Genomic DNA, 21,974 nt, shown 5'->3' with positions numbered 1-21,974 from the left:
GTAGAGCACATGAGTTGATCTTCCATTATCCCAGCTGAGCTCCGTGACAGATTTCCTTTTCTTCTTCTTCCCCAGATTCGATATTCTCGTCGATGGCTACAATAGTTTAGCCCCTCGATTCAAATCCAGCGAGATGAAGTGCCTCCAGGGACAATAGATTCTCTTCTAGTCCTGGTACATATATGACACTTCCCAATCTCGCTTCCGAGCCCTTTGGTAGGCTGAACTTCACTATTCCACGCCCCTTGATGGGCATTCACATGCCGCTCGCGATAATGAGAGTTCCACGGCATTTATCCATGTGTTCAAAGATCTCCTTATTCCCTGTACACATACTCGTTGCTCCACTGTCAAAGCACCATCTCGTTGGATCGTCATTGGCTCGGTAAGCGTCTTCCCTAATGAACGCTGCATATTCCACTATCTCAGGTTCTTCTGGATCATCTGGCACCTTCGGCGTTTCTATCACACGCGGGCCATATTCCTCCTCAGAGATATCACCTAATGAATCCTCATGGTCTTCAGTGGATCGGCTTTTTTGTTTCACCAGTTTCTGGCCCTTCAAATTCCGGTCTCGATTCCGGCCACCTTTTTGGCCTTTGGAACCACCTTGATGCTTGCCACCATTAGCACTAGCATCATCACTATCATCATCACCACTTTGCGTTCCGCCCTAGAACGGCATTGTACTCTTGATCGCCTATGTCCTGATAATATTGGATCGCTTGCCAACAATACTGAAGCCTCATCTGCTTCTCTATGGCATGGAACCAATAACGAGCGTTATCCTCATCCAACTTGTCAATCGAGAATGGGTATATCTTTATCGCAGGCTCCACCACCGCTCTATCTGGTGATCTAGGCAGAGGCGTGCCCTCAGCAGAAGTCTCTGTTTTACTAGACCCTGCCATAATGACTTTCTCACAACCCAAAAGGCTCCGCTGAGCAGATTATTGGCCGATAATCACGTAGGGAGTTATTCGAGGGTGAGATATGTAATCGGGATTGTATCGATCGGTCTATAGTTCGATGTGGAGCGAGTATAGAGCCCCCCAGGATGCCACATGCTGGTTAGGCGTTGATATATCTAAATATCTTGGGCAGGCCCGGGCTCATAACCGATGAAATGGGGATCGGGGGCCGGAGGTCCGGAGATGTCGATTATCCGCGACTAGCGAGGTCGTATATGGAGAAGTCTAGCTTGAACGAAGAGATTGATATATTCTCGTCTATATGCGTGTACACAAGTGCTTGAGTGCTTGTCTATCTAATTGCGCATACACGCTGGCCTATAGTTATCGGCCAGTCGGAACTCGTCTAGTCGGTCCGACGTTATTCCTTATCAGTTTTGAAACGGGGAAGCTTCGGGGCAGCAGTGCCGATTGTCCGGATAGCCGTACGAGGCCTATATGACAGCCAAGAGATATAACAATGGTATCGCGCAGTAGAAAATATACGTAGTATTGAAGTTATCACAGAGTGCTTGCTAAACTAACTAGGAGCCTTTCATCGCTGTGTGATGGAACCGCTCCGGGCTCGCTAGATCGGTCCGATATTCATCCGATCTTCATCAAGTTTGCTTTGTTGATAAGTACAGCGTTGCCTCCTTTCTTCCTCATGTCAATTATTCTCGTCGATAGCTACCTAGCTAGAACCCATGAGAAGGATGTTCCATTATTCTAGCTGAGCTCCGTGACAGGAGTAAGGGAACGTTCTTCATATCAGTGGGAAAAAGACATAGGAATGACAAGCGTTGCAAATGCAGTGGTTTCTATGAATCTGCGGTCGCATATTAGAACGAAGTGTCGGTTTTGTACTGGCGTGGAAATGTCACTACGCGGCGCAGATGTCAGGATAGAATGATCGAATATATTTGGATGCAGTGGTTAAGCCCGACTTTATCGTAACAAATAGCAATCATAATGGGTCTTGACAAGATCGGGAGTGATAAAAGCGTTGGTTAACAGACACATGTATATATGCAAACAAAGTCATTAAGACTGATGTCAACTCTCCTGGTGAAACACCCACATACTCCCATAACTGCAGTTTTGAAAAGAAAAGAAAAGAAGCAAAAATGTAAACGATAAAGAAGCGGAAAGGATAACAAAAACAAAAACACCGGGAGGGCTCAGATTTAAGGAATCAAGCCCGAGTCACTCGTCTAGCCGAGCCCATGGCGGTTCTTCATGTGCTGCAGTAGGTTGTCTCCCCGATTACACACTTTGGCGCAATCGTCCACAGGACAGTGATGAGTTCGGGGAGCGATATGAATTTTCCGAAGGTGTCGGATGAGCTCGTGCTCACGGTTGAAATAGCCCGAATAGCGGCAACCTTCCCATTTGCATTGCAAGGGAGTAGCCGGAAGATAGCTTAAAGTAGTCAGTTGACAGATACGGTTGCATGTTATATGTATGGGAATTTACGGGAAAGTGCCGTACTCTGGGGCTTGTCTGGTATTTTTCTTCTTGTTTTGAGGCTGGGACTTCTGTTCCTGGTGGACGCTGCCTTCCACCGAAGGCTGATGGGTGGCGGAGGTGGCGATCGCATCTGAATGGTCCGGGTCTGCGAGGTTCGGGCCGGTAACCGGACTGGCGGCGCTAGCTGACATGGCGCGGCAAGAGAGACAGTCGGGGTGATGGCATGCCCAAGGATGCACCCTATCGGTAGGTGATCCCCAACTAAGATCAGAGTCAAGCTGGGGGAGGGCGACTAAGGGCGAGGGATCTACTGAATGGTACCCGTAGTAGATACGGTCCTGGTTCCAGCGAGATTGGTCGACGGGCCGAGCCATGATGAGCTTCGGAAAATTAATTCAAGCAATAAAGGCGTATGGATGCCCTAGAGCGAAGGTTCTTGAGGGCCTGAAGACTGCATTTCATCGGGGGATGAGAGGTCAAATATATACTACAGAGTTATCAACGACGATTCTTCGAGTACCGCCTTGGTGTAGTTTTCCTCTCCCTATTCCACTGAGCCCAGATGATTTTAGGGTGGAAGATTATCATCCATGCCGGTGGGGCTATATACATTATGGAGACGATATTTGAGAAGGGCCCAATGAGGGCCGTCAGCCAGAGATCCAAGAAATGAACACGCCCAAAATACATACGTAGTACATCTGCTGTGCTACCGGTGGATACCGATGTATGCGAATTGACCAATGAGTGTCCCGGGTTGTCTGACATAAGACATCAAGCGACTAACTAACTATGAACTAAGTTGTCTGCTGGGGCATTAAAGTTTATTATGTCTATTATCGCCATTATAATTACCGTACTTTGTGGCCTGTGAGGCCATGAATGATGCTCCTCTTTATCAAGCAGCTTGAGCTGACTCTGACTTCTGCTGCCACTAAATTCCCTTCATCTTAGATGAACTATTTAATTCTCACTCTTTTCTCCTTCCTTTTTATATTAATTTCCTGACTGGAAATGACTTGGGTTTTACTATAAAAGCACCGCAGAGCCGCTGGGTGATTGACGCAATGGATTACGTTATACATAGTGCATCCTGGCTGCCTGGCTGCCTGGCTGCCTGGCTGATTGACGATCTACATGTAGCCTCGTTTCGTGTCCCTTATAATGGGGTCTCCCCCGATCCTGGTCTCTCCTGATCTCACTCGGTGTCTACTTTACGTCAACTCTCGCAATTACCAGCCATGGCGGGTGAAGAATGGGAACCTTTTAAGCCGGAAATCGAGCGTCTCTATTGTTATGAAAACAAGACATTGCGTCAAGTCAAGGATTACATGGCGTCCATGTACGACTTTGACAAGTCGTAAGTTTCGTGCAGAGCACCGGATCGGTCGCGGTTCACTCAACTCACACAGGAAATAGTCCATCACAATACCAAAGGCAACTCGCGAAATGGGGTCTCAGCAAAAACCAAACACGAGTAGCCGATTGGGAGTTTATCGGGCGACGAACAGAGAAAAGAAAACGAAATGACGAAAAAGAAAGCGAGGTTCACATCGGTGGTATCCAGCTTCGGCCTCAAAAGATCAGGAAAGCAAAGTACAGGGAGGCCTTTGTATCGACAATGGACATAGTCCCTGGTGGTAAGATGGAAACTCAAATAGACTTGCCCAGTACATCGCTAATTCATTGCAAGCTCCGTCGCCGGCTACCCCAGAAGGAGTGGTTGTCTGCACCCCGGTGTCACCAGGGATGCGTCTTAAGTGGAACGCCTCTCTTCCATGGCTGCGATTCATCAGCCTACTAAGGCCTGAAATGAGTCAAGGTATGATAGTCAGCAGTCACCACTTTATCTTCAAGATGGATTGACCCTAACTCTCTTTTTGCAGATGCACCCTCTCCGTCGTCCTCGCTTACGGTACCCTCACCTCGGGAGCTCGATGTGCCCTCTCACACTGCCAGCCGGGAGCTTATGCGACGCTTGGCTTCGATAGTACCATGGAATAGACTCAACAGCCCCCAGAACATATACAGTAGCTCCCGAACTGCGGCAGCTTTGATGATTCTGATGCCAGAGAAGTCTGAGGGGGAACACCTTGAATTGTCGTCCAATTTGAGCGATTCCAAGCAAAATGGCAGAGACCGTCTGACTCTCGAGCTGTTTCTGTTGTCCAATAACCTCGTCTCACATGCACCTGGTGGACGGTCCGAAGATAGTATGCTATACGATGACGAACGTGTCATGGAAACGTTTAACGAGTCTGGGTGGAACAACGTCAAGCATCTTCAAATGTTGTTATCGACTCACGAACCGACGGCCGGCGCAATTGCAGAGAAGCTGTTCGCAAGTGCTATAAGATTAGTCGATGTGGACACTGTGAAAATGATGCTCGAGGCAGGAATGGATGTAAATGCAACAGTCGACACCATCCGTCACGGCCCTCTGAGCTCCCTGCAATTTGCCTCAGCAATTTCGGATAATGAGGGCCTAGAGCTCATGCAACTTCTTCTATCATATGGGGCAAATGTAAACCTCTCGCACAATGAGCATTCCGCTCTGGGGCTTGCTATTGACGAAAGGAATGATGAGATCACACGAGTGCTCCTAGATCACGGAGCTATAGTAACACCATCGTGTCTTTCTGCTATTGCCACCTACAGAACCATTGACAACCTTGTCAGGGACGTTATCAATGCTTGTCCTAATGTGAACGAGCGAACTGGGTGGCAGGATCCTAGTGCTCTCACCCGCGCTGTATCACATAGAAATGTTGCAATGATAGTCCTGCTACTCGCGAGAGGCGCCGAGATAAACGAATTAGTTGACATTGACTTTGACAATGACCTGGCTGTCACCACAGTGCTAGGAATTGCGGTCAAGTCTGGTCTTCGGGTGGTACAGTCCCTACTGTGTGCCTGTCGGAACGTCAACCCCAAGTTTGACGACTTTCCCTATGTATCGCCACTCGCGCTAGCTGTAGAGACCGGCAATACTGAAATTACCTGGACTTTGCTCCAAGCAGGGGTAGATGTTGAGGTTGCTGATGGGCAGGGTAACATGACATTGCTCGAACGTGCCACGAAGAAGAAGAACCCGAGCCTGTGGCGAGTGTTGATCGAATATGGTGCTCAACTTGACAGGCCTTCGTCTGACACAAAGCGCGCATCCTCAGCAATTCTTGTTGCTATAATGGAGAAGCAATCTGATCTGGTTGAGCTCTTGATCAAAGTTGGTGCAAGACTGAATGACGAATACAGCCAACCTCCCGGTACTGTCCTCGGGGCAGCCATTGAAATTGGGGACACATTATTGATCGACAAGCTGTTGGCTGCAGGCGCTAGAGTGCTGAAAGGACAGCTAAGGCGCATTGGGAACCTACATACTGCGATGTATCTGCAGCAACGTACTGTTTTGCAAAGAATTTTGCAGACCTCTGGACCGGAGATCTTGGCGGCCGCATTATTAGCCAGAGATGATGATTTTTGCCAGTACCTGCTTGAGTATGATGCCGATCTGGCAAAAGGACTTACAGATTCCCAGGACTCCAGGTGGGCAAAAACCCCCCTGGGAGCGGCAATACAGACGCGCAACTTTGTCTTCGCAGAGACTCTCTTGAGCCGTGGCGCTAAAGTCACAGAAGGCGATCTTGCGGACGCAATGAACTATTGTGGAGATAATACTGAATTTCTTCAACGCCTACTGCCTGGGTTCCGCGGAAGCGCCCCGACTGCGGTGGGAGTTGCGGTGCTCAATAATATGAAATGCCTAGAAGTGCTTCGAGAGGCAAATGTGGACCCCACTGGAGCACCACAACTGTTTCAGGACACCTGGGATCTAGACGACTTCGACTTGGAGCCTCCGCAATCGGCCCTTGAAATTGCGGTTGTAATGGGCAAAGAGGCTATGGGCAAAGAGGCTCTGGGCTTTCTTCTTCAGTGGACCGCTTGGGACCCTAGGCTGACCGGCCGTGCCTTAGTCATTGCAATCGGTTTAAATGAACACGACCTTGTCGACAGCTTGCTAACATGTGGCCCTGACCTGCGCCAAGAAGTCGCCATCAGATATATGTATTACGAAGACGAAGATAGTGAAACAAGGAATGAACAGTACGAAATCTTCACCCCTCTCCAGGCAGCGGTCAAAGAGCAGCTAGTTCCTGTGGCAAAATTCCTCGCCAAATCTGTCGATGTGGATTACCTAGGCGATGGTGCTCGTCGCCGGACACCGCTACAACATGCAGTTGAGAAAGGAAACATGGAACTCATCAAAATGCTTCTGCAACATGGGGCTAGGGTTGACGGCCCTCCTGCTAGGGACGGGGGTGCCACAGCTCTACAAATTGCAGCATTTCAGGGATACGTTGGTATTGCTCGAAGATTAATCGACCTGGGTGCGGACATCAACGAAGCCCCTGCCAGATTCAACGGACGTACGGCTTTACAGGGAGCGGCAGAACATGGTCGAATTGATCTGTTGCAGATGCTGCTTGATGAAGGGGCGTTAATTGTCGGTGATGGTGAACAGCAATATCAAAGGGCCGTAGAGCTTGCGGAGCAAAACGGACATAAAGCTGCTGCCCGGCTCTTGAGGTCTTTCAGGAGCTTGGTTCAGTTGAGTACTCCCTAGCTGTTCACAAGTTTTTTTTTTTTTTTTTTTTTTTTTTTTTTTTTTTTTTTTTTGGTAAAAGAGAAGGAAGATGTTTTGAGTTGCAACCATCTAGAATGGATCTGTCAGCGAGGGTTATAACCTTAACAATAACTGGCATATCCTAATATTGCGAAAAGCCTACAACTATGTTTTCAGATTGGCACATCCTGTGTATGTTTAATTTACCCAATGCATAAAGTACGAGGTTCTGAGAAGAACCGACAGGAAAGACAAATTGGCCAAGGCAACAAAAAAACTGCAAACATATTGCATTGAGTTAGGCGTGGGGAGATTCCCGTGCCAACGCGGGTGATCAGCTAAGAATTGAAGAAAGCCACCCAAAGCCACAAGTGCTCAGAGATGCAGTAGAAATTGTCATACGCCTCGGAATTCGGTATATTTGTATCGATAAGGTGTGCATCAAACAGAAATATGGAAAAGGGAAAACGCGTCAGATCTCAGCAATGTATGAGACTTAATAATTCGATCGTTGACGCAACCAGATCAGACTCGAACCACGGTCTTTTGGAGATTTCAAAGCATAAAACGGGGATCCAACCAAGAGTCGATCTATCCGGATGCCCATGGAGCTCAACACCAATAAATGCTAAAACCATGACACAGGAACCTGAATAGACTTCACGGGGTTGGACTTACCAAGAGGCCATAACATCTTCTTGACTCCTGATATTCACTGAAGAGCAAGTCTACTTTGAATGCTAAGTAATGCGAATATGACTACTTGCAAGGCTCACTTTTGATCGTCTTGGGATATTGCATTGTATGTCTGACTTCGGAATTGTCGTTGATTTCTTGATCCGAGTCACAAAGTCACGGCTATTGCGCTTCATGAACATACTGTCCTCGGCCCAATAGTTGTCCTCGTAATCTGCTTCGAAAGCACTCTTCAATTGCTGGTAGTACCTTCCTTCGGGGCCCAAGATAGCGCTCCCACCCATAACCTTGCAGTCTCCCGAGAAAATCTTAGCGAGACTGCTGACAACTAAGTCTACATGTGGAAGGACATGAACAGTTGATGGAGTTTCCACTCTTCTCGTCAACAACCACGCCGAATTCACCATAGAGTCCTGGTAAGCATTAGAGATCTCACCGCGATCTGCCCCCTCGCCCGAAAAGGTATTTAGGAAGACGAGACAAGCGGCTGCATTCTGAGTGTAATCGGTGTATGTGTGGGAGACCGAAGTTCCAGAACCACCACCTCTGATAGCACCTGTGGCATCACCACTGCTGCAAGAAGAAGACGAATAGGTATATTCATGATCCACCAAAACATAAAACCATTTTTCACCTGGCGTGACATTAGAGCCATATGCGGATCAACGACGTACACGAGGGAGCCAGAGCCAGAACTAGAAGGAGATACCAAATGGCCTTGGTAAGTATCGCTGCCGGAGCCAGTGACGCTAAATGCATGATTTGGCCCAGTGACAGATGCACCCATGAACCTTCATGGCCATGGAAACAGCAGTACGAAATCAGCAGCACGGGACATACAACAAGCGGAATAAGATGTCAGGATAGGTATAGAAAGGCGACGATGTACATAGCGACTACCACTACGGTGGCTTACCCGGCCGCCACTCGGCCTACAGGGCTGACAGATGCGTGTATGAACAATAATAATAATAATAATAATGCCTCGACCCATCGCTTTTGAACGACACCACTACGTACTTTGGTACGGTAATCAGATCTGCTGTCTCGCGCGCTATGTAGTCGAGATCGCGGGATTAATAGTTAATGTCTCACTAGCTGTTACATACATTCGATCATATAATCCTAAAACAAAGCATAGACGTATAGTAATGGAGACGGCAATGACCTAAAAAAACAATCATTCCGGACATAAATAATTCATGTTTTGTGGCGTATTGAACCCGATCACTGAGTTTTTGGCCCAGTCGTGGAATCATTTCCAGCTGGGCCTGCACAGAACTTCGAACTCAGACACTATCATTCGCCCAAAATCTGGATCCATGAACCTCTTGTCTTCAGTTCCACGCTTTCTTTGAAGCATGCCTATCATTTCAACTAGCCGCTGATCGACCTGATTATCTGAGCTGGCATTCTGCATAGAATGCTCAGATCTTGATTTGCTTTCTGTCGAAGAGAGCTTTCGTCAGCATGTCCTTGTATGGTTTCAAAGGCCGATTTAATTACCTAAGGTGTATTCTTGCAATGCCGTTGCTTCATATTGCTGATCCATAGTCGCAAGTCCTTTGTCATGATGATCGGCCCCCTTCAGGCTTCGTATTCCATAAGATGCAGTTTCACCCATATACCACACAGCTGTTCCTAGTTTAGTACTTTGCGTGTGTAAAGAGAAGGGAATTAGATGTTGATGAACTTACTCTTGAATGGCAAAGCGGCAATTTTCCCACAAAACACTGCCGAGCCAAAGCCCACTGTCTTAGCCACTTTCACGGCCATGTCTGCTTTTGATAACTCGATCTTCCTGTTTTCCGTTTTGGTATCTGAATCGACCTGAGCCTAAAGGTATTGCAAAAATGGTTAGAAAATAACATGAATGTGATGACAAATTTCCTCACCTCTCGCCAGCTACACGCATCTGAGATGTGCGAGATTGTTGGCTTAACAGTAGCTTTGATGAGGCTCTTGCTAACAGACTTGACCTTAACAAGGCTAGATCCCGTTTTTTCGATAACAACAACTTCTTGTTCACTCTCGGTGCTTTGTGGTTTGCGCTTAATCCTATTCAAGTTCGTTTTTAGGGACGTGATTTTGAAGGTTGCATCATAGGATCATACATACAATTCCAATTCTGACCTTCGTATTGCCTTGGACCTCATCAGTACAGCTGCAGCAACAGTAGATAGCTTGATTGTTGGCTTCTCACGCAGCCGATAGACCGCAGGATCGGCTTTAGTGATGCTGCATTGAAGTTCATCCCAATTGAAATGGCGGTGGAATGAATTTACTGCAGATTCAACGCCATTCTCTAGCCGAATCTGTTCCCCGATGTGTTGTACAGCCTCTCGAACCTCAGGCCGAAGGCAGTGGCGCACTGCATCCACGAATGGCTCAGTAGAAAAGTCTTTCTCCTGAATTGGAGCTGGACCGATGCACGCGTTGTGGATCACCGAGGACCAGAAAGGTTGACTAGACCGGGGGTAAGCAAGGCTGTGAATGCAAGATTGTGAGCAACATCACTTACTCTCGAAGAAGTGGCAACGAAACCATCGGCTTTCCATGACGCAGTCCCATTGAAATTGTTGCAGTGTCACCATGTGTAAAGAGCACGGAGACTTTTGGCATTAGCCATTCTATAAAAATCATCAGCCAAGCCTTAGGGTCGGGGGAAGATCTTGAATCGTTCGCTCACCAATCGGAACATTTTCTAGGACAAAGATGTTCAGAGCCCCTGAGAGGCCGCTCACTAGGCGGAATCCACTTGGTAAAAGGAACGCCAGCCCGTATTTATTCGAGGCCTCTTTAAGGCATCGCACAAAATTTTCCAGGTTTCCCAGCAATGTGACGTCTAGTGAGACAAATATAGGCGCGGGTGTTGATTCTAGGAATCGGACTAGCTCTTCCGATGGTGTATAAGAAGACTGGCCTTCTAATAAAATATAACCCGATAAATCTGTAAGAACCAATTTTGTTAGATGGAAGAGATTGCTGGATAAGTGCTAAAGTTCATACCAATCATGTCTTCCCAGTCAGTTGGTCTTTGGATCAAGGCAGAAGAGCAAAGATAGGTATGAGGAATATTCAATTGCCTTAGTAGGCTCCCTCCGCCTACTGGTAGTCTTTGAAGGCCTAGAACTGCTTGTCGAAAATGATCAATAACATGATACACCCTAGTTGTCTTTTAGTGATAGTTTTAGTATATGGTAATAGCCGTACTTACTCATGCAACAGCGATTCCTCAATCAGTAAATAAGAAAGGTAGTTTTGCGTCTCCCGATTCATCTCGCTATCTGCTTGAACATGTGCCAAAGGGTGTGCGAATTGCCTCGTCGGGGTCCAAGGGGTCGTAGACATTATGTGAAGTGGGATCGACAATCGTTCAGCGCAGTGTAGGTGAACATGAGCAAGAGGTGTTGCTACTATCGCATCAGCAAGGAAAGGCTTATCCTTCCAAAGCCCAGGATGAGTGCAGGCAATCCAACAAGACTTAAGGGAGTCTATAAGTATTTTGCTGTTCTTCATGGCTTCACTCTTCTTTGGGCTGATTAACCCGGGCATAAGCCCTGAATCTAGTTTCTAGTCCAATATTTAGCATCGAACAACGTTTGTGGGTTGGTTATTATTGATTTTTCAACACTTACAGCCATTGGGTGATCTGGGTCGCTACTGACTGAGAAAAACTCTAGCCCGGCCTTTCTCACAAGCGTGGAGAAGATTGAATGTGTTGCGACTCGAACTCGGTGTCCATGACGGCAAAGTCCCTGGCCAATTGAAATGCAGGACTTGACATCATCTGCAAAGATAACGTGTATTAGTACTGCTAGATTGTCTAGTCACTTGTCGAAAGATTGGCTTACCCCTACTTCCAACGAGCATCAGAACGATATCTAGCCCAATTACATTAGTCGCAGGGGGAGTTTCCATATGGTCCCTATTATCTTCCACTTCAGGTTTAGACTTTGGCGTTGTCACTATGTCGATCATATGTGGACGTTGTGCCGGGATTGAAAATCCCTGGAAAATAACAGATGTCCGACTCCCAGCACTCAGATCGATGCTGAAACGGCCACTGTCTGCGGTAACAAATATGTCAGTTCATGTTCTCCAAAAAGTAATATTGCACCGGGCCGACACTACCTTCAAGGGCTGCTAGAGTATGCTGATTTTGATTATTGCTGAATGTTGGCGATGTTAGGGGTGCTTCAGTGAAGAGAGAACTATACGTCGGCGGTAGCTCATCGGCGTCGAAATCGTTTCCAGAGAAATCATCCTCAAATCTGGTGAGCTCTTGTTTCGATGACATTGTTTACCTATCACAAGGACTGATTGTTCTTTTTTTTTTTTCCCTTTCCCTTGAATGGCTCAGATTCAGTTTTGCAAAGATGGAGGAGGCTAGTAAGAAACTCGATCCATCCGAACTTTATATATATTATCTATAGCTTCAGTTAGGCAGCTTCATTGTGAAAAAAATATACTATAAAAAGATTTTAGTGTCAGGTTGGGGGAAGAAATCGCTAGTTTGAATCTTTTCAAGTTCTCTTGAAGTTCTAGAAGTCCCCGCTTCTGAAAGTTGAAAGAGTGATCACGAATGCCGAATACGATGAGTGCTGTAGATTTGGAAGACCAAGGCTGAGTTGAGTGCCCAGGTGGGAAACATGCGGAATGCGAGGTTCGGGTTCGTATTCGGATTCGTATTCGGACATTTAAACTACCATGCTAATCAAAAATAAACCCACGCAAAAAAGGATATCTTTCAAAGCTTGGAATGTATGTAGTTACCTATTGTGGTGGATAATTTGGCGAAGTCATCCACAATTGACGCCCTGAAAAGACGAACCAGTAGAAAACGCGCACAGCGTTTATAGTCCGTCGAACCAACCGTGGAGTGCCTTCAAGGGAGATTTGGAGATTGCAGCCTCGAAGATTGTGACGGCTCGACGTCGCTCATACAGCTTGACGCTGCGTCTACGGTTAATAATGGCAAACGGCACCGAACCAAGCCGACATGCGTAGAACCCTGTCGTACAGTGGTTATAAAAAACCCCTTCATCCTCTAGATATGTTTCCTCTTCTTTTCTTTCTCCAGGTTCAATAGTCTTGACATGACGTTTTCCCCGTAGGGCCACTATTAACGCCAGTGGAGTACTAAATAGAAGTATTCTATATATCCGGGGACCTTGTGTCTTTCGTATGCACACTTTAGAGACATTTACCGGGCTGCAAGATGGATAAGCATCATAGGGTTAAAAGGATTTCTGAATGTTTTAAAAAAAAATTTAGGGTTCGGCATGAAAATGAGAATACGAATAAGAACCCGAAATTGCGGTTTCCATTGGATCGCAAGACTCGGGTTCGGATTGGGACTCGGATTATTTCCACTGATCGCCGTGCGGAGTCTACATAGACAATCGGGTGCGGGAGTAGACTCCTTATGGTCGTGAAGTTTGTATCTGTGGATTCAAACAGTTTTCACATGGCCCATATTTATTATTGTCACGACAGCCATCGACGAAGGTCGGTCTAGGTAGGTAACAATGTCAGTATAGTATTTGTTATTTAACAGCTATAATACATATATGATTCCTTCAAGAATGGTCTCCAAGACCGCGGAGGTCGTAACAATGAAAGATTAGCTTATTTGAGATCAAAATCGTCACGTTTAGTAACCTCTATAGTTCTGTAAACTAAAGTTAATATATTTCTAGCGTCGCTTTCTTTACTAATAGTTCCCTAATCTTTCTCCGAGAAGAGGCATAGACCTTTCTTAGTGCTATAGAAAGATCCCTAATATACCCACCTAGACCGACCTCCGTAAATCGTTTTCATTGCTCCACCTGGGTTCTATTTGCCACAGCGCTGAGCAGGCCCATACTTTCTACCGGCACACAAGGTAGGCCCATAGTTTCAAGCTTGGTCGAGATACGAAGACGTTGCACCCTGCCGAGGAATCCGAGCAGAGTTTTAGGCAACAACGACGACCACCACCACCACGAGTGTTCCGGGGTTGTCTAAGCCCCTGATGTATCATGGTAGGGTTAGCATGAATAGTAGTTGGTGAGAATATATATAAACTGTGGACCCAGCTGCTTCATTGGATCAATATTTCTTTCTTTGCTCGTTCTCTTCATTCAATTGACAGGTTAGAATGAAATATTTTGCTAAATTCTCACTTCTGGGTTTGGCTTCTGCCAGTCTCAGCCCTACACCCATCTTGACTGGCACGTCCGTTCCAACCTCCCTTGGCTCGTTCAATCTCACCAGAGGCGCAGCATGTGCATGCCAGAAGCTTTCCCACTACTCCAGCGGAGTCATTCTCCCGAATGGCACAAACTATACTGCTGAGACTGTGGACTCCTACTGGGATGTTCGGACTGATCTGTCTCCTGCTTGTGTTTTCCTTCCTGCAACTCCAAATGAGGTGGCGCACGCCCTTGAGATATTCGACGTCTGTAATGCACAGTTTGCGGTCCGCGGTGGAGGACATATGTGTGTAAGTATATGATCCAGCACCCATTAGCCCTGATACTGACTGTTAAACAGTACCCGGGATCAAACAACATCGACGGTGGTGTCCTCATGGGCCTTTCAAGGCTGAACAACGTTAAAGTCAATGATGACACCATTGAAGTAGGACCAGGTCTTACCTGGTATGATGTCTACTCAGCTCTCGAGCCTCGCGGTCGCGTCGCCATCGGCGGTCGATTGAAGACAATCGGTGTTCCTGGACTGACTCTCATTGGCGGCTTTCACTATTTCAACAACAAGTATGGATATGCCATGGACAATGTGATCAGCTACAACGTTGCTCTTGGAAACGGCACCCAGATCACCGTGAACAAGGACTCTCATGCGGACCTCTTCTGGGCTTTGAAGGGCGGTGCCAATAACTTCGGCATCGTAACCAAGTTCACACTGAAGACCTACGACATGCCAAACGTCAGCACGACCATCCAGACATACAATGAAAGTGGGATTCCGGATTTCATGGCCGCGGTTTGCAATGCTGCCAAGCTCGACGAGGAGAACCCCATTGCGGCCGGTATGGTCGCTTCGATATCATACAATGTTACCACGAAAGCGGCATCGGCTTCGCTACTTGGTGTGCAGGAAGGCTCCGACAGTCCTCCATCTCAGTTTGCCAACTTCTCCGCTATTCCGGCAACGAGCAGAACCAATAATGTCCAAACAATGAAGAAATGGGCAGGAACTCTGGACTCGCCTAAGCAAATGTTCCGGTAAGGAATTGACTGAGCCGTCACCCTAAGCCGATTTGTCTCTCTAACTTCCTTAACAACAATTTTAGAGTCATGTATTCCCACAAGAGCATGAAGCCAGATCCAGATGTTCTTTACTCACTCTACAAGATATGGAAGGACGCGGTCAACGAGATCTCCGATGTTGAGGGTCTTTATCCAACATTTGTGACCAACGTGCATGCGCCCGGTTCTGCGCGAGTTGCACAGAACAACGGTATTGGCAATGTCTGGGGTCTGGAAGCAGAGCCTCTGATTTGTAGGTGACTTTCCTTGCACATCACCAATCTTGGGGCTACGAACAGCAGTTGACTTTGGCCCTAGTGTGGCAATTTAGCACCGGATGGGCACTGGCGCAGGACGATATTCGCGTTCAAGCCTGGTCGCGCCAGCTTACTGAGCGACTTCATGCTATCAACATCGAGAAGGGACTTGCCTCTGACTTTGTCTACATGGGCGATGCAGGTGAGTGGCAGGACCCCTTTTTAGGATTCCCGGCCGAGAATGTAGTCCGCATGAGAGACATCAGGGCATCTTACGATCCCCGGGGCATTTTCTCGCGACTCAATTGGGGTGGTTTCAAGCTTGGTGTGTGAAGGAAATTCGGTCCATAGTGTGACGGCTCAACGCCGTCTCATGTGGCTGATATCGATAAAACACCGCCATACAAGCAAACAAAGAGAGCACTTGGCGCGGCCACAGAACCCATGGATAAAAACCGCTTTCTCCTATAGATAGATTCCTTTCCTTCTTTTCTCTCCATATTTGATGTTCTCGTTGATGGCTACAATAGTCTAGATAGAAATTTAGTTCGTTAATATCTACTATTCCGAGCCTGTGACACATAGGAACATGTAACATATGCGGGTGAACCAAATCTGGGATGGCTCCCTAGATACTAGCGAAGTATCTTCCGAGGTTATACCGTGTAAAATAAACATGAAGCAAGTTATGGGTGCAAAATGAAAATTACCATGGTTCATTTTTTTTTTTTTTTTTTTTTTTTGCCATACCAGACCTTTTGGTCCCTTCCGCTTTTTTTTTTTTTTTTTTTTTTCTTTTTTTTTTTTTTTTTTTTTTTTTTTTTTTTTGGCATTTTCAGAGACCAAATATGTTACAAAGTCGACTAGAATTACCCTTTTCGACTGGATCTCGGTGGAGACTCGGAGTGCCGTTAGGTTCGGCCCTGTTGGAGTACCTATATTTGATGGTATTGTCCTGTCATCCTGATATGCACTACCCATGCATTAGGGGTTAGAGCTGTATCTATAATACTGGGTCGTGACCAACAGAAGACCAAGTGAATGCAACTATCTTAAATATGCTACAAAGAAATATAAAACCACTCACCGTTTCCCGCATGAACTTAGTAATAGGTGTTTCAATAACTTAGAAGTGCCATGTCGAAGGCATGGTCGTTGATTCAAGGTTTTCTAGCGTTGCCGTTCCTTACGTGCTTGTCTGAGGGAGCTCAGGAGTGCCCCGCTATCGGTCTGACGTTGATTCCCGCTCGGTAGACTGAAGCGCTGGAACGGTCTACTTAAATTGTTACTATCAAACCCATCCATCAAAAATTTCATGTAGTATTTTTCTTTTCTTTGTTTGCGCGCGGGATACTTCCAAAAATTTTTGAGGATGATTCTCGTTCATTTCGATCTTTCATTGTCCCCATTGATGATTTCTTGGGGCCAGGAAAGCCAATCTTGATACTTTGGGTCCAAAACAGAGCACAGCTGCATCATCAGGCGCTGACTGAGACCTTCCATCCACCACATCCAGTCGATTTGGTGAATGCACGCACACCAGTAACCAAAAATAACCAGGGAAATTGGTGTTTCTTGTCGAAGCAGCTCTAGGTATTCATCCGAGACAGCAACAAGCCACCGGAAGATATCAGCGGTCTCAAGCCTCCGCCTGGCACCTGGCTTTATAGCTATACTCAATGTCCGCGCTAGTCCATCCAACGCGTCTTGATAGATTGCCCGAGTAGATGGGTCCGGGCACTCTCTGCGTATGATTTCTTGTAACTCCTGGACATACTGTCTTCCCAGCTCAAGTGCCTGTGGCTCGTTATGGGCAGCGGCTAGATAAGCTCCGTTTGTGAAGATAGGCCCCAGAATTCCTCTAGTAAGGTTTTCGCGATTCGAAGAGATCACTGTTCTTGTACCTCGGAAAAGACAAGCCCATTCCGATAGGTTTCCACCGTCAAAAAGAAAGAGGAAATCGTTTTCTCCTGATGGCTTGGCACATGAGGTTATGCACGTAAGAGAAGTGAACAGAAAAAGCGCAGAAACATTTTCCAATGCAAGGGAAGAGACAAATGGGACAATTCCTTTCACGGCAATGGAGTGGTGCATCTGTGCGCAATCAAGGCAGCTTTCTCGTCGTGATTCATCAGACCGAGCTACATGCAGTGACGACAGAGCCAGTAAGGCGTGTAGCACGGGCGGTGCTGTAAAGCCTATGTGAGGTACTTGGTCACGCCAGACAGCCTGTACTGCTGGAGACTGTGACAATGTGTAGCAAGTTGAAGTCGTGTAGTGATGCAACAGTTCTAAGTCGAAAACAGTGAACGTAGAAGGAGAAGACGTCAATGGCGCCACGATTGGTAAGTTTTGGGAATATATGTAGGCTGGCTCAGAGCTTGCGCTACCTAGCCCTGACAGCGATTCAGGTGACGCCGGTGATGCAGGTGACTCTGTCGAAGGCGCTTGCGAGCTACTAAGTTCGGCTGAGGGGCTGGCAAAAGAACAGCTCACCCCGTGCTTGTTGCAGTTGCCACAGACGGGCTTGCTTTCGTCGCACTTCCAATGAATCATGAGCCGTCATCCAAGAGGGAGTTGGTCAATCTCTTACCTTGACCTTTCGTCTTTTGCATTGTAAGCACCCCGCCCTTGACTTCCGATGCGAGCGGCGGCCCGGAGGAAATGTTTTCATGTCCATCATTTGTTCCAGCGAGCGACGGGTATCCTTTAAAAGCACATGGATTAATGCTAAGCCCTAAATGTCTTGAATACAAAACTCGACGTTTACGCAGAAGCAATAGAGAAAAGCCTACTCCCAGGGATGCGCAGGGTATCTACCGAAGATGTGGCAAATCCCTAAATATCCACGCTAAGTCTAAAAAAGGCTAGTGTCAAATACAATAATTTGATTGCAATCTTCGTTCAGACAGCTTCCTCTAAATCTTTACCACAATTGCTGCATAAGAAGACTACCGGTTTTAAATCCCCACCGCAATTGCTGCAGAAGAAGATTACCGGTGATGAAATGTTCAAAGGGCCATCCTGTGTCTGGCTGGGCTCATTCTGACTAGAGCCAGTTGGTGAACCAGGGCGGCCATTGTCCAGGAACTTGGTCAGTCAAATTTAAGCTGAAGTAATTGTAAGAGCTGTACTCACTCCATATTGCCAAAAAAAATCCTGGAACCCTCAAGATCAATGGCGTGTGGACGTAAAAGATAGAAAATAAAAAGTATGGTGAGAAGCAAGAAACAGCACGGGGATGGGGTCCTTTTTGTATATTTTCTGGGCTAAGATCTTTTTCGTTTCGATGGAGTGCTTACCCATAGATCATTACTTGGTATAATTATGCCTTTTCACTAGCGAGGCTGTCTACATACTATACATATACGACTGTTGATCTTTATTTATTCAGTACGTCAAGTATTTCCCTGTATGTCGTGATTTTGTGTCACCCACTCTTTCTTTCTTTCTTTTTTCTTTCTTTTTTCTTTCTTTCTTTCTTTTTTTTTTTTTTTTTTTTTTTTTTTTTTTTTGGCATTCTGAATATTTATACTAAATTTGCTTCAAGTATGGATACCCTGACCAGCTGAATGGACTGTTAGTTATCATATTTATGATGTGAACGTGCTAGAGATTATATCAAATCCATTGATCGACAACATCAATTATGCGTATATATACAAGCCAGACAATAATAATAAATATCAACATCTCCAGGTAAATCCATGCTTTTTCAAATCCCTCCATTCTTTAGCATGTATAAGAAAGCCCAGATCCCACCGCATCGATGATTGTGGTTCTTCATTCAAAAATGCAGCTGAGCAATGTAAACGTCCAGTAGTCTCATCATGATAGCGAACATGCAACACAATAAATGCCTCTGAACCAGGGCTGTATGTCACACCACAGTAATTTTTGAATATTTTAATTCGACCGGAGAGGCTTCCGTCTAAAATGGGCCAGCCATGATTGTTCTGCTTCATTATCACCTATTCATTTATTGTCAATAAAAGCACAAGTTATCCGGTGCTTCGCTGTCATGTACGATCACCATCAATGGCAACCGATTTCCACTACCTTTAGAAGATGCCGGCATTGATCGAGACGAGTTCGCAAAAAAACTTGGCCATGGTCGTTAAATTATAGATCTGGTCCACAGTGGGCCAAGATTTCAACTTGGAAATATGAATTAGAATAGAAGAGACAAGTACTAACTAGGGGTATAATAGTAGAGAATATATGTGCGTTCCTGATCCGTCAAATCAGATATTTATCCTCTAGTCCCTATCCCATACGGTAGCCTTGTATAGTTTATAATAACCGACTCCCCATGCTAATCCTGAGCTAAACCCCTCTCAAACATGACCGACCAGACCGTCACAACCTTGTAACCGAGCTGCCTCGAAATCAAAATGGGTCTAATACCATTTGGCCCAGTTTTCCCTCGATTCCTAGAGGTGAACTTCATCATCAAAAGCAAGGCTAGCCCTAATGGATTACGGCCTGCCTCACACATCCCCGTTTCACGATGGCGCATACTTGGCTCAGAGATTTACTAGTAATGATTGCAACTTATCCAGCATCAACAGAAATTAATACTACCGAGAAGAACAGCGCGCAAGGTCTTGTGCCTCAGAGGACTTAGATGATCTGTCAGATGGTTGGCAAGAAGAGGTTCTTCATTATCCTTTTTATATCCGTCTAGGAGCACAAGACACCGTTTTTGCAAGAATATCCAAAGCAACATCCATCTTTGGACCCGAATGTCACGGAGCATAGACATTCACTGAGCATGGACAGTCACTGAGCCTCGCTTAAACCCTTCGCACACATTAGATAGCTCGTCGCCGGCAGGCCTGCCTCTTTCCTTTTCTCTCCTCATGTTAGAATTTTGTCAGATAATCTACCAATATACTCATATTGCTCGGGACCGTCACACCGAATAGGCTACATAGAGATTCCTCGACCACCCACGGGGGTGATTGGATGCATACTCAAACTTTGTACCCTGCAACTCATCAACAAAAGGATTATCAGAAACCACAGGAAAGTGGATGAAATCCCCCCAGTCAGACCAGACGCCAAACCACAGAATGAGACCGCCTCCAGAGCTGGAAAGCTGTTACTGAGAGTCTGAAACATCCGTCTTACGTCCTCAAGGCTTGCATCAAGTCTCATAATATTCAACCTGAGGATCCGGAGTGTCTGTCGGCATTTCATAAGTAGAATCATCAAGTCTTCAAGTGATGCCCAGATATATTCCAGTTGCAGGTCCTGTAATTGTGACCATGGGGGATCTGCTAATGCAAAGGCAGTGGATGAGTGCTGGGCCCTCTTTCTCACTTTGGCCTTTAAAATGCAGTGTGTGAAGTTTGGGGGCATGAAATAAAATGTTAAATGTCCAGTCACGAACCATGTCAAACTCAAGTGTATAACGCAGTTTTAGCCCTTTTAGATGCTGGCCAAGTGCAATGAACTGGGCCTTGTCTGACACTTGCAGTCGTCGAGGGTCTGGATGGTTGCCATATCCATAGCCCATGAAATTCACTGTAAGCGCAGTGACAGGAAGACTAGCCCTTGTGATAACATTGAAAAGAGTTGTAATTGAGTCTGTTGGTCTAAAATTGGCATCATCTGAGTGATCTTTGGGCTTGGTGCAAACAGCAAAAATCTCAAATGACTTGCAGTTGACCAGTTGGCAGAGGATGTTGTGTAACTTGCACAGCGGAGTGTTCTTGGAGGTTGATGAGATGGCCAGAAAGATGGCGATAATGATTCCATTGAAACCCCCCTCCAAGAGTATCGTTACTTTCGTCGAATCCTCTAAAGGCCATGTGGTTCACGTAACGCTGTAGTTGGGTGTCCCTTGAGATTGTCTTCAATTTCTGCAGACTGGCAAGGGACAAATCAGACTTGACGCTTTGCAGGGAAGTCTTCCAAAACACAGAATATGTTTGTTGATAAAGGAACTTGCATGTCATCCGTAAAGTACACAAGTCGGTTGGTTGCAATAAGGATGTCACCACTTCGACTAGCTCGGGTGGTAAAGCGCATAATGGAGCCGGGGCAAGGAGCCCAGGGGACCGCCTCCGGCGATAAAGGCTCAGGGATTTCAATTTATGGATAAGACGTTTGCTGCGGTTTAAGACCATGTTTCCTTTTCGTTTATACGTCAGGATGGGGAAGATCGTTGGATGGCGTCTAATTTAAGTAGTGCTCGGGCTGCCGATCCAAGGCTGAGACGAGGCTGATTTTGCTGCTCAACCCACTACAGTACATTTCAATTGCTCCGGAGCTCCGGTCTTAGAAGTCTCTGCGGCCAATTGGAGTGTCAGAAAAACTCGCAATCGAATATGATTTGAAGCAGAAGCATGTCTGGGTTTCATGCATCAGATTTGGCCAATGCTTGATCACCGATATCCAAAGTCTGGACGCGCTGAAAAGGCGAGGTTACTTGTTTACACTACTGCACCGAAATATATATTTAAAACCATGCGGAAAGAAAGTCACGTAGATCGAATAAATCATATCCATAAATTCAAACAAACGCTGCGCTAAAACAAATCTCAAAAAGAAGATACAAACGAGGTGGTATTAGAAAACAAACAAAATATCTCAAACACCAACAGAGCTCAAAATCGTATAAACGCCAAACTATGTGACAGACAGAAAAGCAAAAGGTATCAAGTATCATCAGTAATCTTAACAGTCGCGAACACGAGCCTGGCGCTTGGCTGTT

General features: G+C 46.2%; 8 protein-coding genes across 8 annotated transcripts; 3 read left to right on the top strand and 5 right to left on the bottom strand.

Moving 5' to 3' along the window:
- The first annotated feature begins 52 nt into the window (after nt 1–52).
- Nucleotides 53–1,016, top strand: ASPGLDRAFT_437086 (uncharacterized protein). The gene is made up of 2 exons (XM_022545871.1): nt 53–385; nt 526–1,016. The coding sequence occupies exons 1-2, from the start codon at nt 183–185 to the stop codon at nt 860–862; spliced, it is 540 nt and encodes a 179-aa protein (XP_022399671.1). The 5' UTR covers nt 53–182; the 3' UTR covers nt 863–1,016.
- A 1,406-nt stretch (nt 1,017–2,422) lies between these two features.
- ASPGLDRAFT_36442 (uncharacterized protein) lies at nt 2,423–2,794 on the bottom strand (the record flags this gene model as incomplete). Its single annotated transcript, XM_022544687.1, has 1 exon — nt 2,423–2,794. The coding sequence occupies one exon, from the start codon at nt 2,792–2,794 to the stop codon at nt 2,423–2,425; it is 372 nt and encodes a 123-aa protein (XP_022399670.1).
- An 867-nt stretch (nt 2,795–3,661) lies between these two features.
- Nucleotides 3,662–7,044, top strand: ASPGLDRAFT_129119 (uncharacterized protein; the record flags this gene model as incomplete). Its single annotated transcript, XM_022540859.1, has 4 exons — nt 3,662–3,780; nt 3,840–4,050; nt 4,092–4,242; nt 4,307–7,044. The coding sequence occupies 4 exons, from the start codon at nt 3,662–3,664 to the stop codon at nt 7,042–7,044; spliced, it is 3,219 nt and encodes a 1,072-aa protein (XP_022399669.1).
- Nucleotides 7,045–7,540: 496 nt separating this feature from the next.
- ASPGLDRAFT_26597 (uncharacterized protein) lies at nt 7,541–8,499 on the bottom strand (the record flags this gene model as incomplete). Its single annotated transcript, XM_022543582.1, has 5 exons — nt 7,541–7,672; nt 7,723–7,772; nt 7,821–7,877; nt 7,925–8,374; nt 8,415–8,499. 5 exons carry the CDS (start codon nt 8,497–8,499, stop codon nt 7,541–7,543), a joined length of 774 nt encoding a protein of 257 aa, XP_022399668.1.
- Nucleotides 8,500–8,933: 434 nt separating this feature from the next.
- On the bottom strand, nt 8,934–9,525 carry ASPGLDRAFT_48296 (uncharacterized protein). The gene is made up of 3 exons (XM_022546870.1): nt 9,438–9,525; nt 9,247–9,375; nt 8,934–9,186 (listed from the first exon to the last, which is right to left on the bottom strand). Exons 1-3 carry the CDS (start codon nt 9,514–9,516, stop codon nt 8,996–8,998), a joined length of 399 nt encoding a protein of 132 aa, XP_022399667.1. The 5' UTR covers nt 9,517–9,525; the 3' UTR covers nt 8,934–8,995.
- Nucleotides 9,526–9,816: 291 nt separating this feature from the next.
- ASPGLDRAFT_437064 (glycosyltransferase) lies at nt 9,817–12,162 on the bottom strand. The gene is made up of 8 exons (XM_022545870.1): nt 11,875–12,162; nt 11,595–11,810; nt 11,379–11,530; nt 10,958–11,313; nt 10,750–10,907; nt 10,430–10,690; nt 10,262–10,370; nt 9,817–10,206 (listed from the first exon to the last, which is right to left on the bottom strand). Exons 1-8 carry the CDS (start codon nt 12,038–12,040, stop codon nt 9,849–9,851), a joined length of 1,776 nt encoding a protein of 591 aa, XP_022399666.1. The 5' UTR covers nt 12,041–12,162; the 3' UTR covers nt 9,817–9,848.
- Nucleotides 12,163–13,826: 1,664 nt separating this feature from the next.
- On the top strand, nt 13,827–15,745 carry ASPGLDRAFT_75041 (FAD-binding oxidoreductase). The gene is made up of 4 exons (XM_022549770.1): nt 13,827–14,227; nt 14,278–14,972; nt 15,041–15,249; nt 15,315–15,745. Exons 1-4 carry the CDS (start codon nt 13,883–13,885, stop codon nt 15,584–15,586), a joined length of 1,521 nt encoding a protein of 506 aa, XP_022399665.1. The 5' UTR covers nt 13,827–13,882; the 3' UTR covers nt 15,587–15,745.
- A 673-nt stretch (nt 15,746–16,418) lies between these two features.
- On the bottom strand, nt 16,419–17,927 carry ASPGLDRAFT_75040 (uncharacterized protein; the record flags this gene model as incomplete). The annotated part of the gene is made up of 2 exons (XM_022549769.1): nt 16,419–17,794; nt 17,847–17,927. The coding sequence occupies 2 exons, from the start codon at nt 17,925–17,927 to the stop codon at nt 16,637–16,639; spliced, it is 1,239 nt and encodes a 412-aa protein (XP_022399664.1). The 3' UTR covers nt 16,419–16,636.
- Nucleotides 17,928–21,974: the final 4,047 nt, after the last annotated feature.

Source organism: Aspergillus glaucus (assembly GCF_001890805.1).
Source record: "Aspergillus glaucus CBS 516.65 unplaced genomic scaffold ASPGLscaffold_13, whole genome shotgun sequence".
Taxonomy (NCBI): Eukaryota; Fungi; Ascomycota; class Eurotiomycetes; order Eurotiales; family Aspergillaceae; genus Aspergillus; species Aspergillus glaucus.
The sequence above is the reverse complement of the archived record's forward strand: the minus strand, read 5'-3'. Positions and strand labels throughout refer to the sequence as shown.

Coding starts and splice junctions, on each gene's coding strand:
- ASPGLDRAFT_437086 (XM_022545871.1), top strand. CDS start 183: ATGACACTTCCCAATCTCGCTTCCGAGCCCTTTGGTAGGCTGAACTTC. Junction 386..525: donor GTTGGATCGTCATTGGCTCG/GTAAGCGTCTTC, acceptor CATGGTCTTCAG/TGGATCGGCTTTTTTGTTTC.
- ASPGLDRAFT_48296 (XM_022546870.1), bottom strand. CDS start 9,516: ATGGCCGTGAAAGTGGCTAAGACAGTGGGCTTTGGCTCGGCAGTGTTT. Junction 9,376..9,437: donor TGCCGCTTTGCCATTCAAGA/GTAAGTTCATCA, acceptor AACTAGGAACAG/CTGTGTGGTATATGGGTGAA. Junction 9,187..9,246: donor ATTGCAAGAATACACCTTAG/GTAATTAAATCG, acceptor TCTCTTCGACAG/AAAGCAAATCAAGATCTGAG.
- ASPGLDRAFT_437064 (XM_022545870.1), bottom strand. CDS start 12,040: ATGTCATCGAAACAAGAGCTCACCAGATTTGAGGATGATTTCTCTGGA. Junction 11,811..11,874: donor TACTCTAGCAGCCCTTGAAG/GTAGTGTCGGCC, acceptor TTGTTACCGCAG/ACAGTGGCCGTTTCAGCATC. Junction 10,908..10,957: donor GAGGAATCGCTGTTGCATGA/GTAAGTACGGCT, acceptor AAAGACAACTAG/GGTGTATCATGTTATTGATC.
- ASPGLDRAFT_75041 (XM_022549770.1), top strand. CDS start 13,883: ATGAAATATTTTGCTAAATTCTCACTTCTGGGTTTGGCTTCTGCCAGT. Junction 14,228..14,277: donor GCGGTGGAGGACATATGTGT/GTAAGTATATGA, acceptor ACTGTTAAACAG/TACCCGGGATCAAACAACAT. Junction 14,973..15,040: donor TCGCCTAAGCAAATGTTCCG/GTAAGGAATTGA, acceptor CAACAATTTTAG/AGTCATGTATTCCCACAAGA.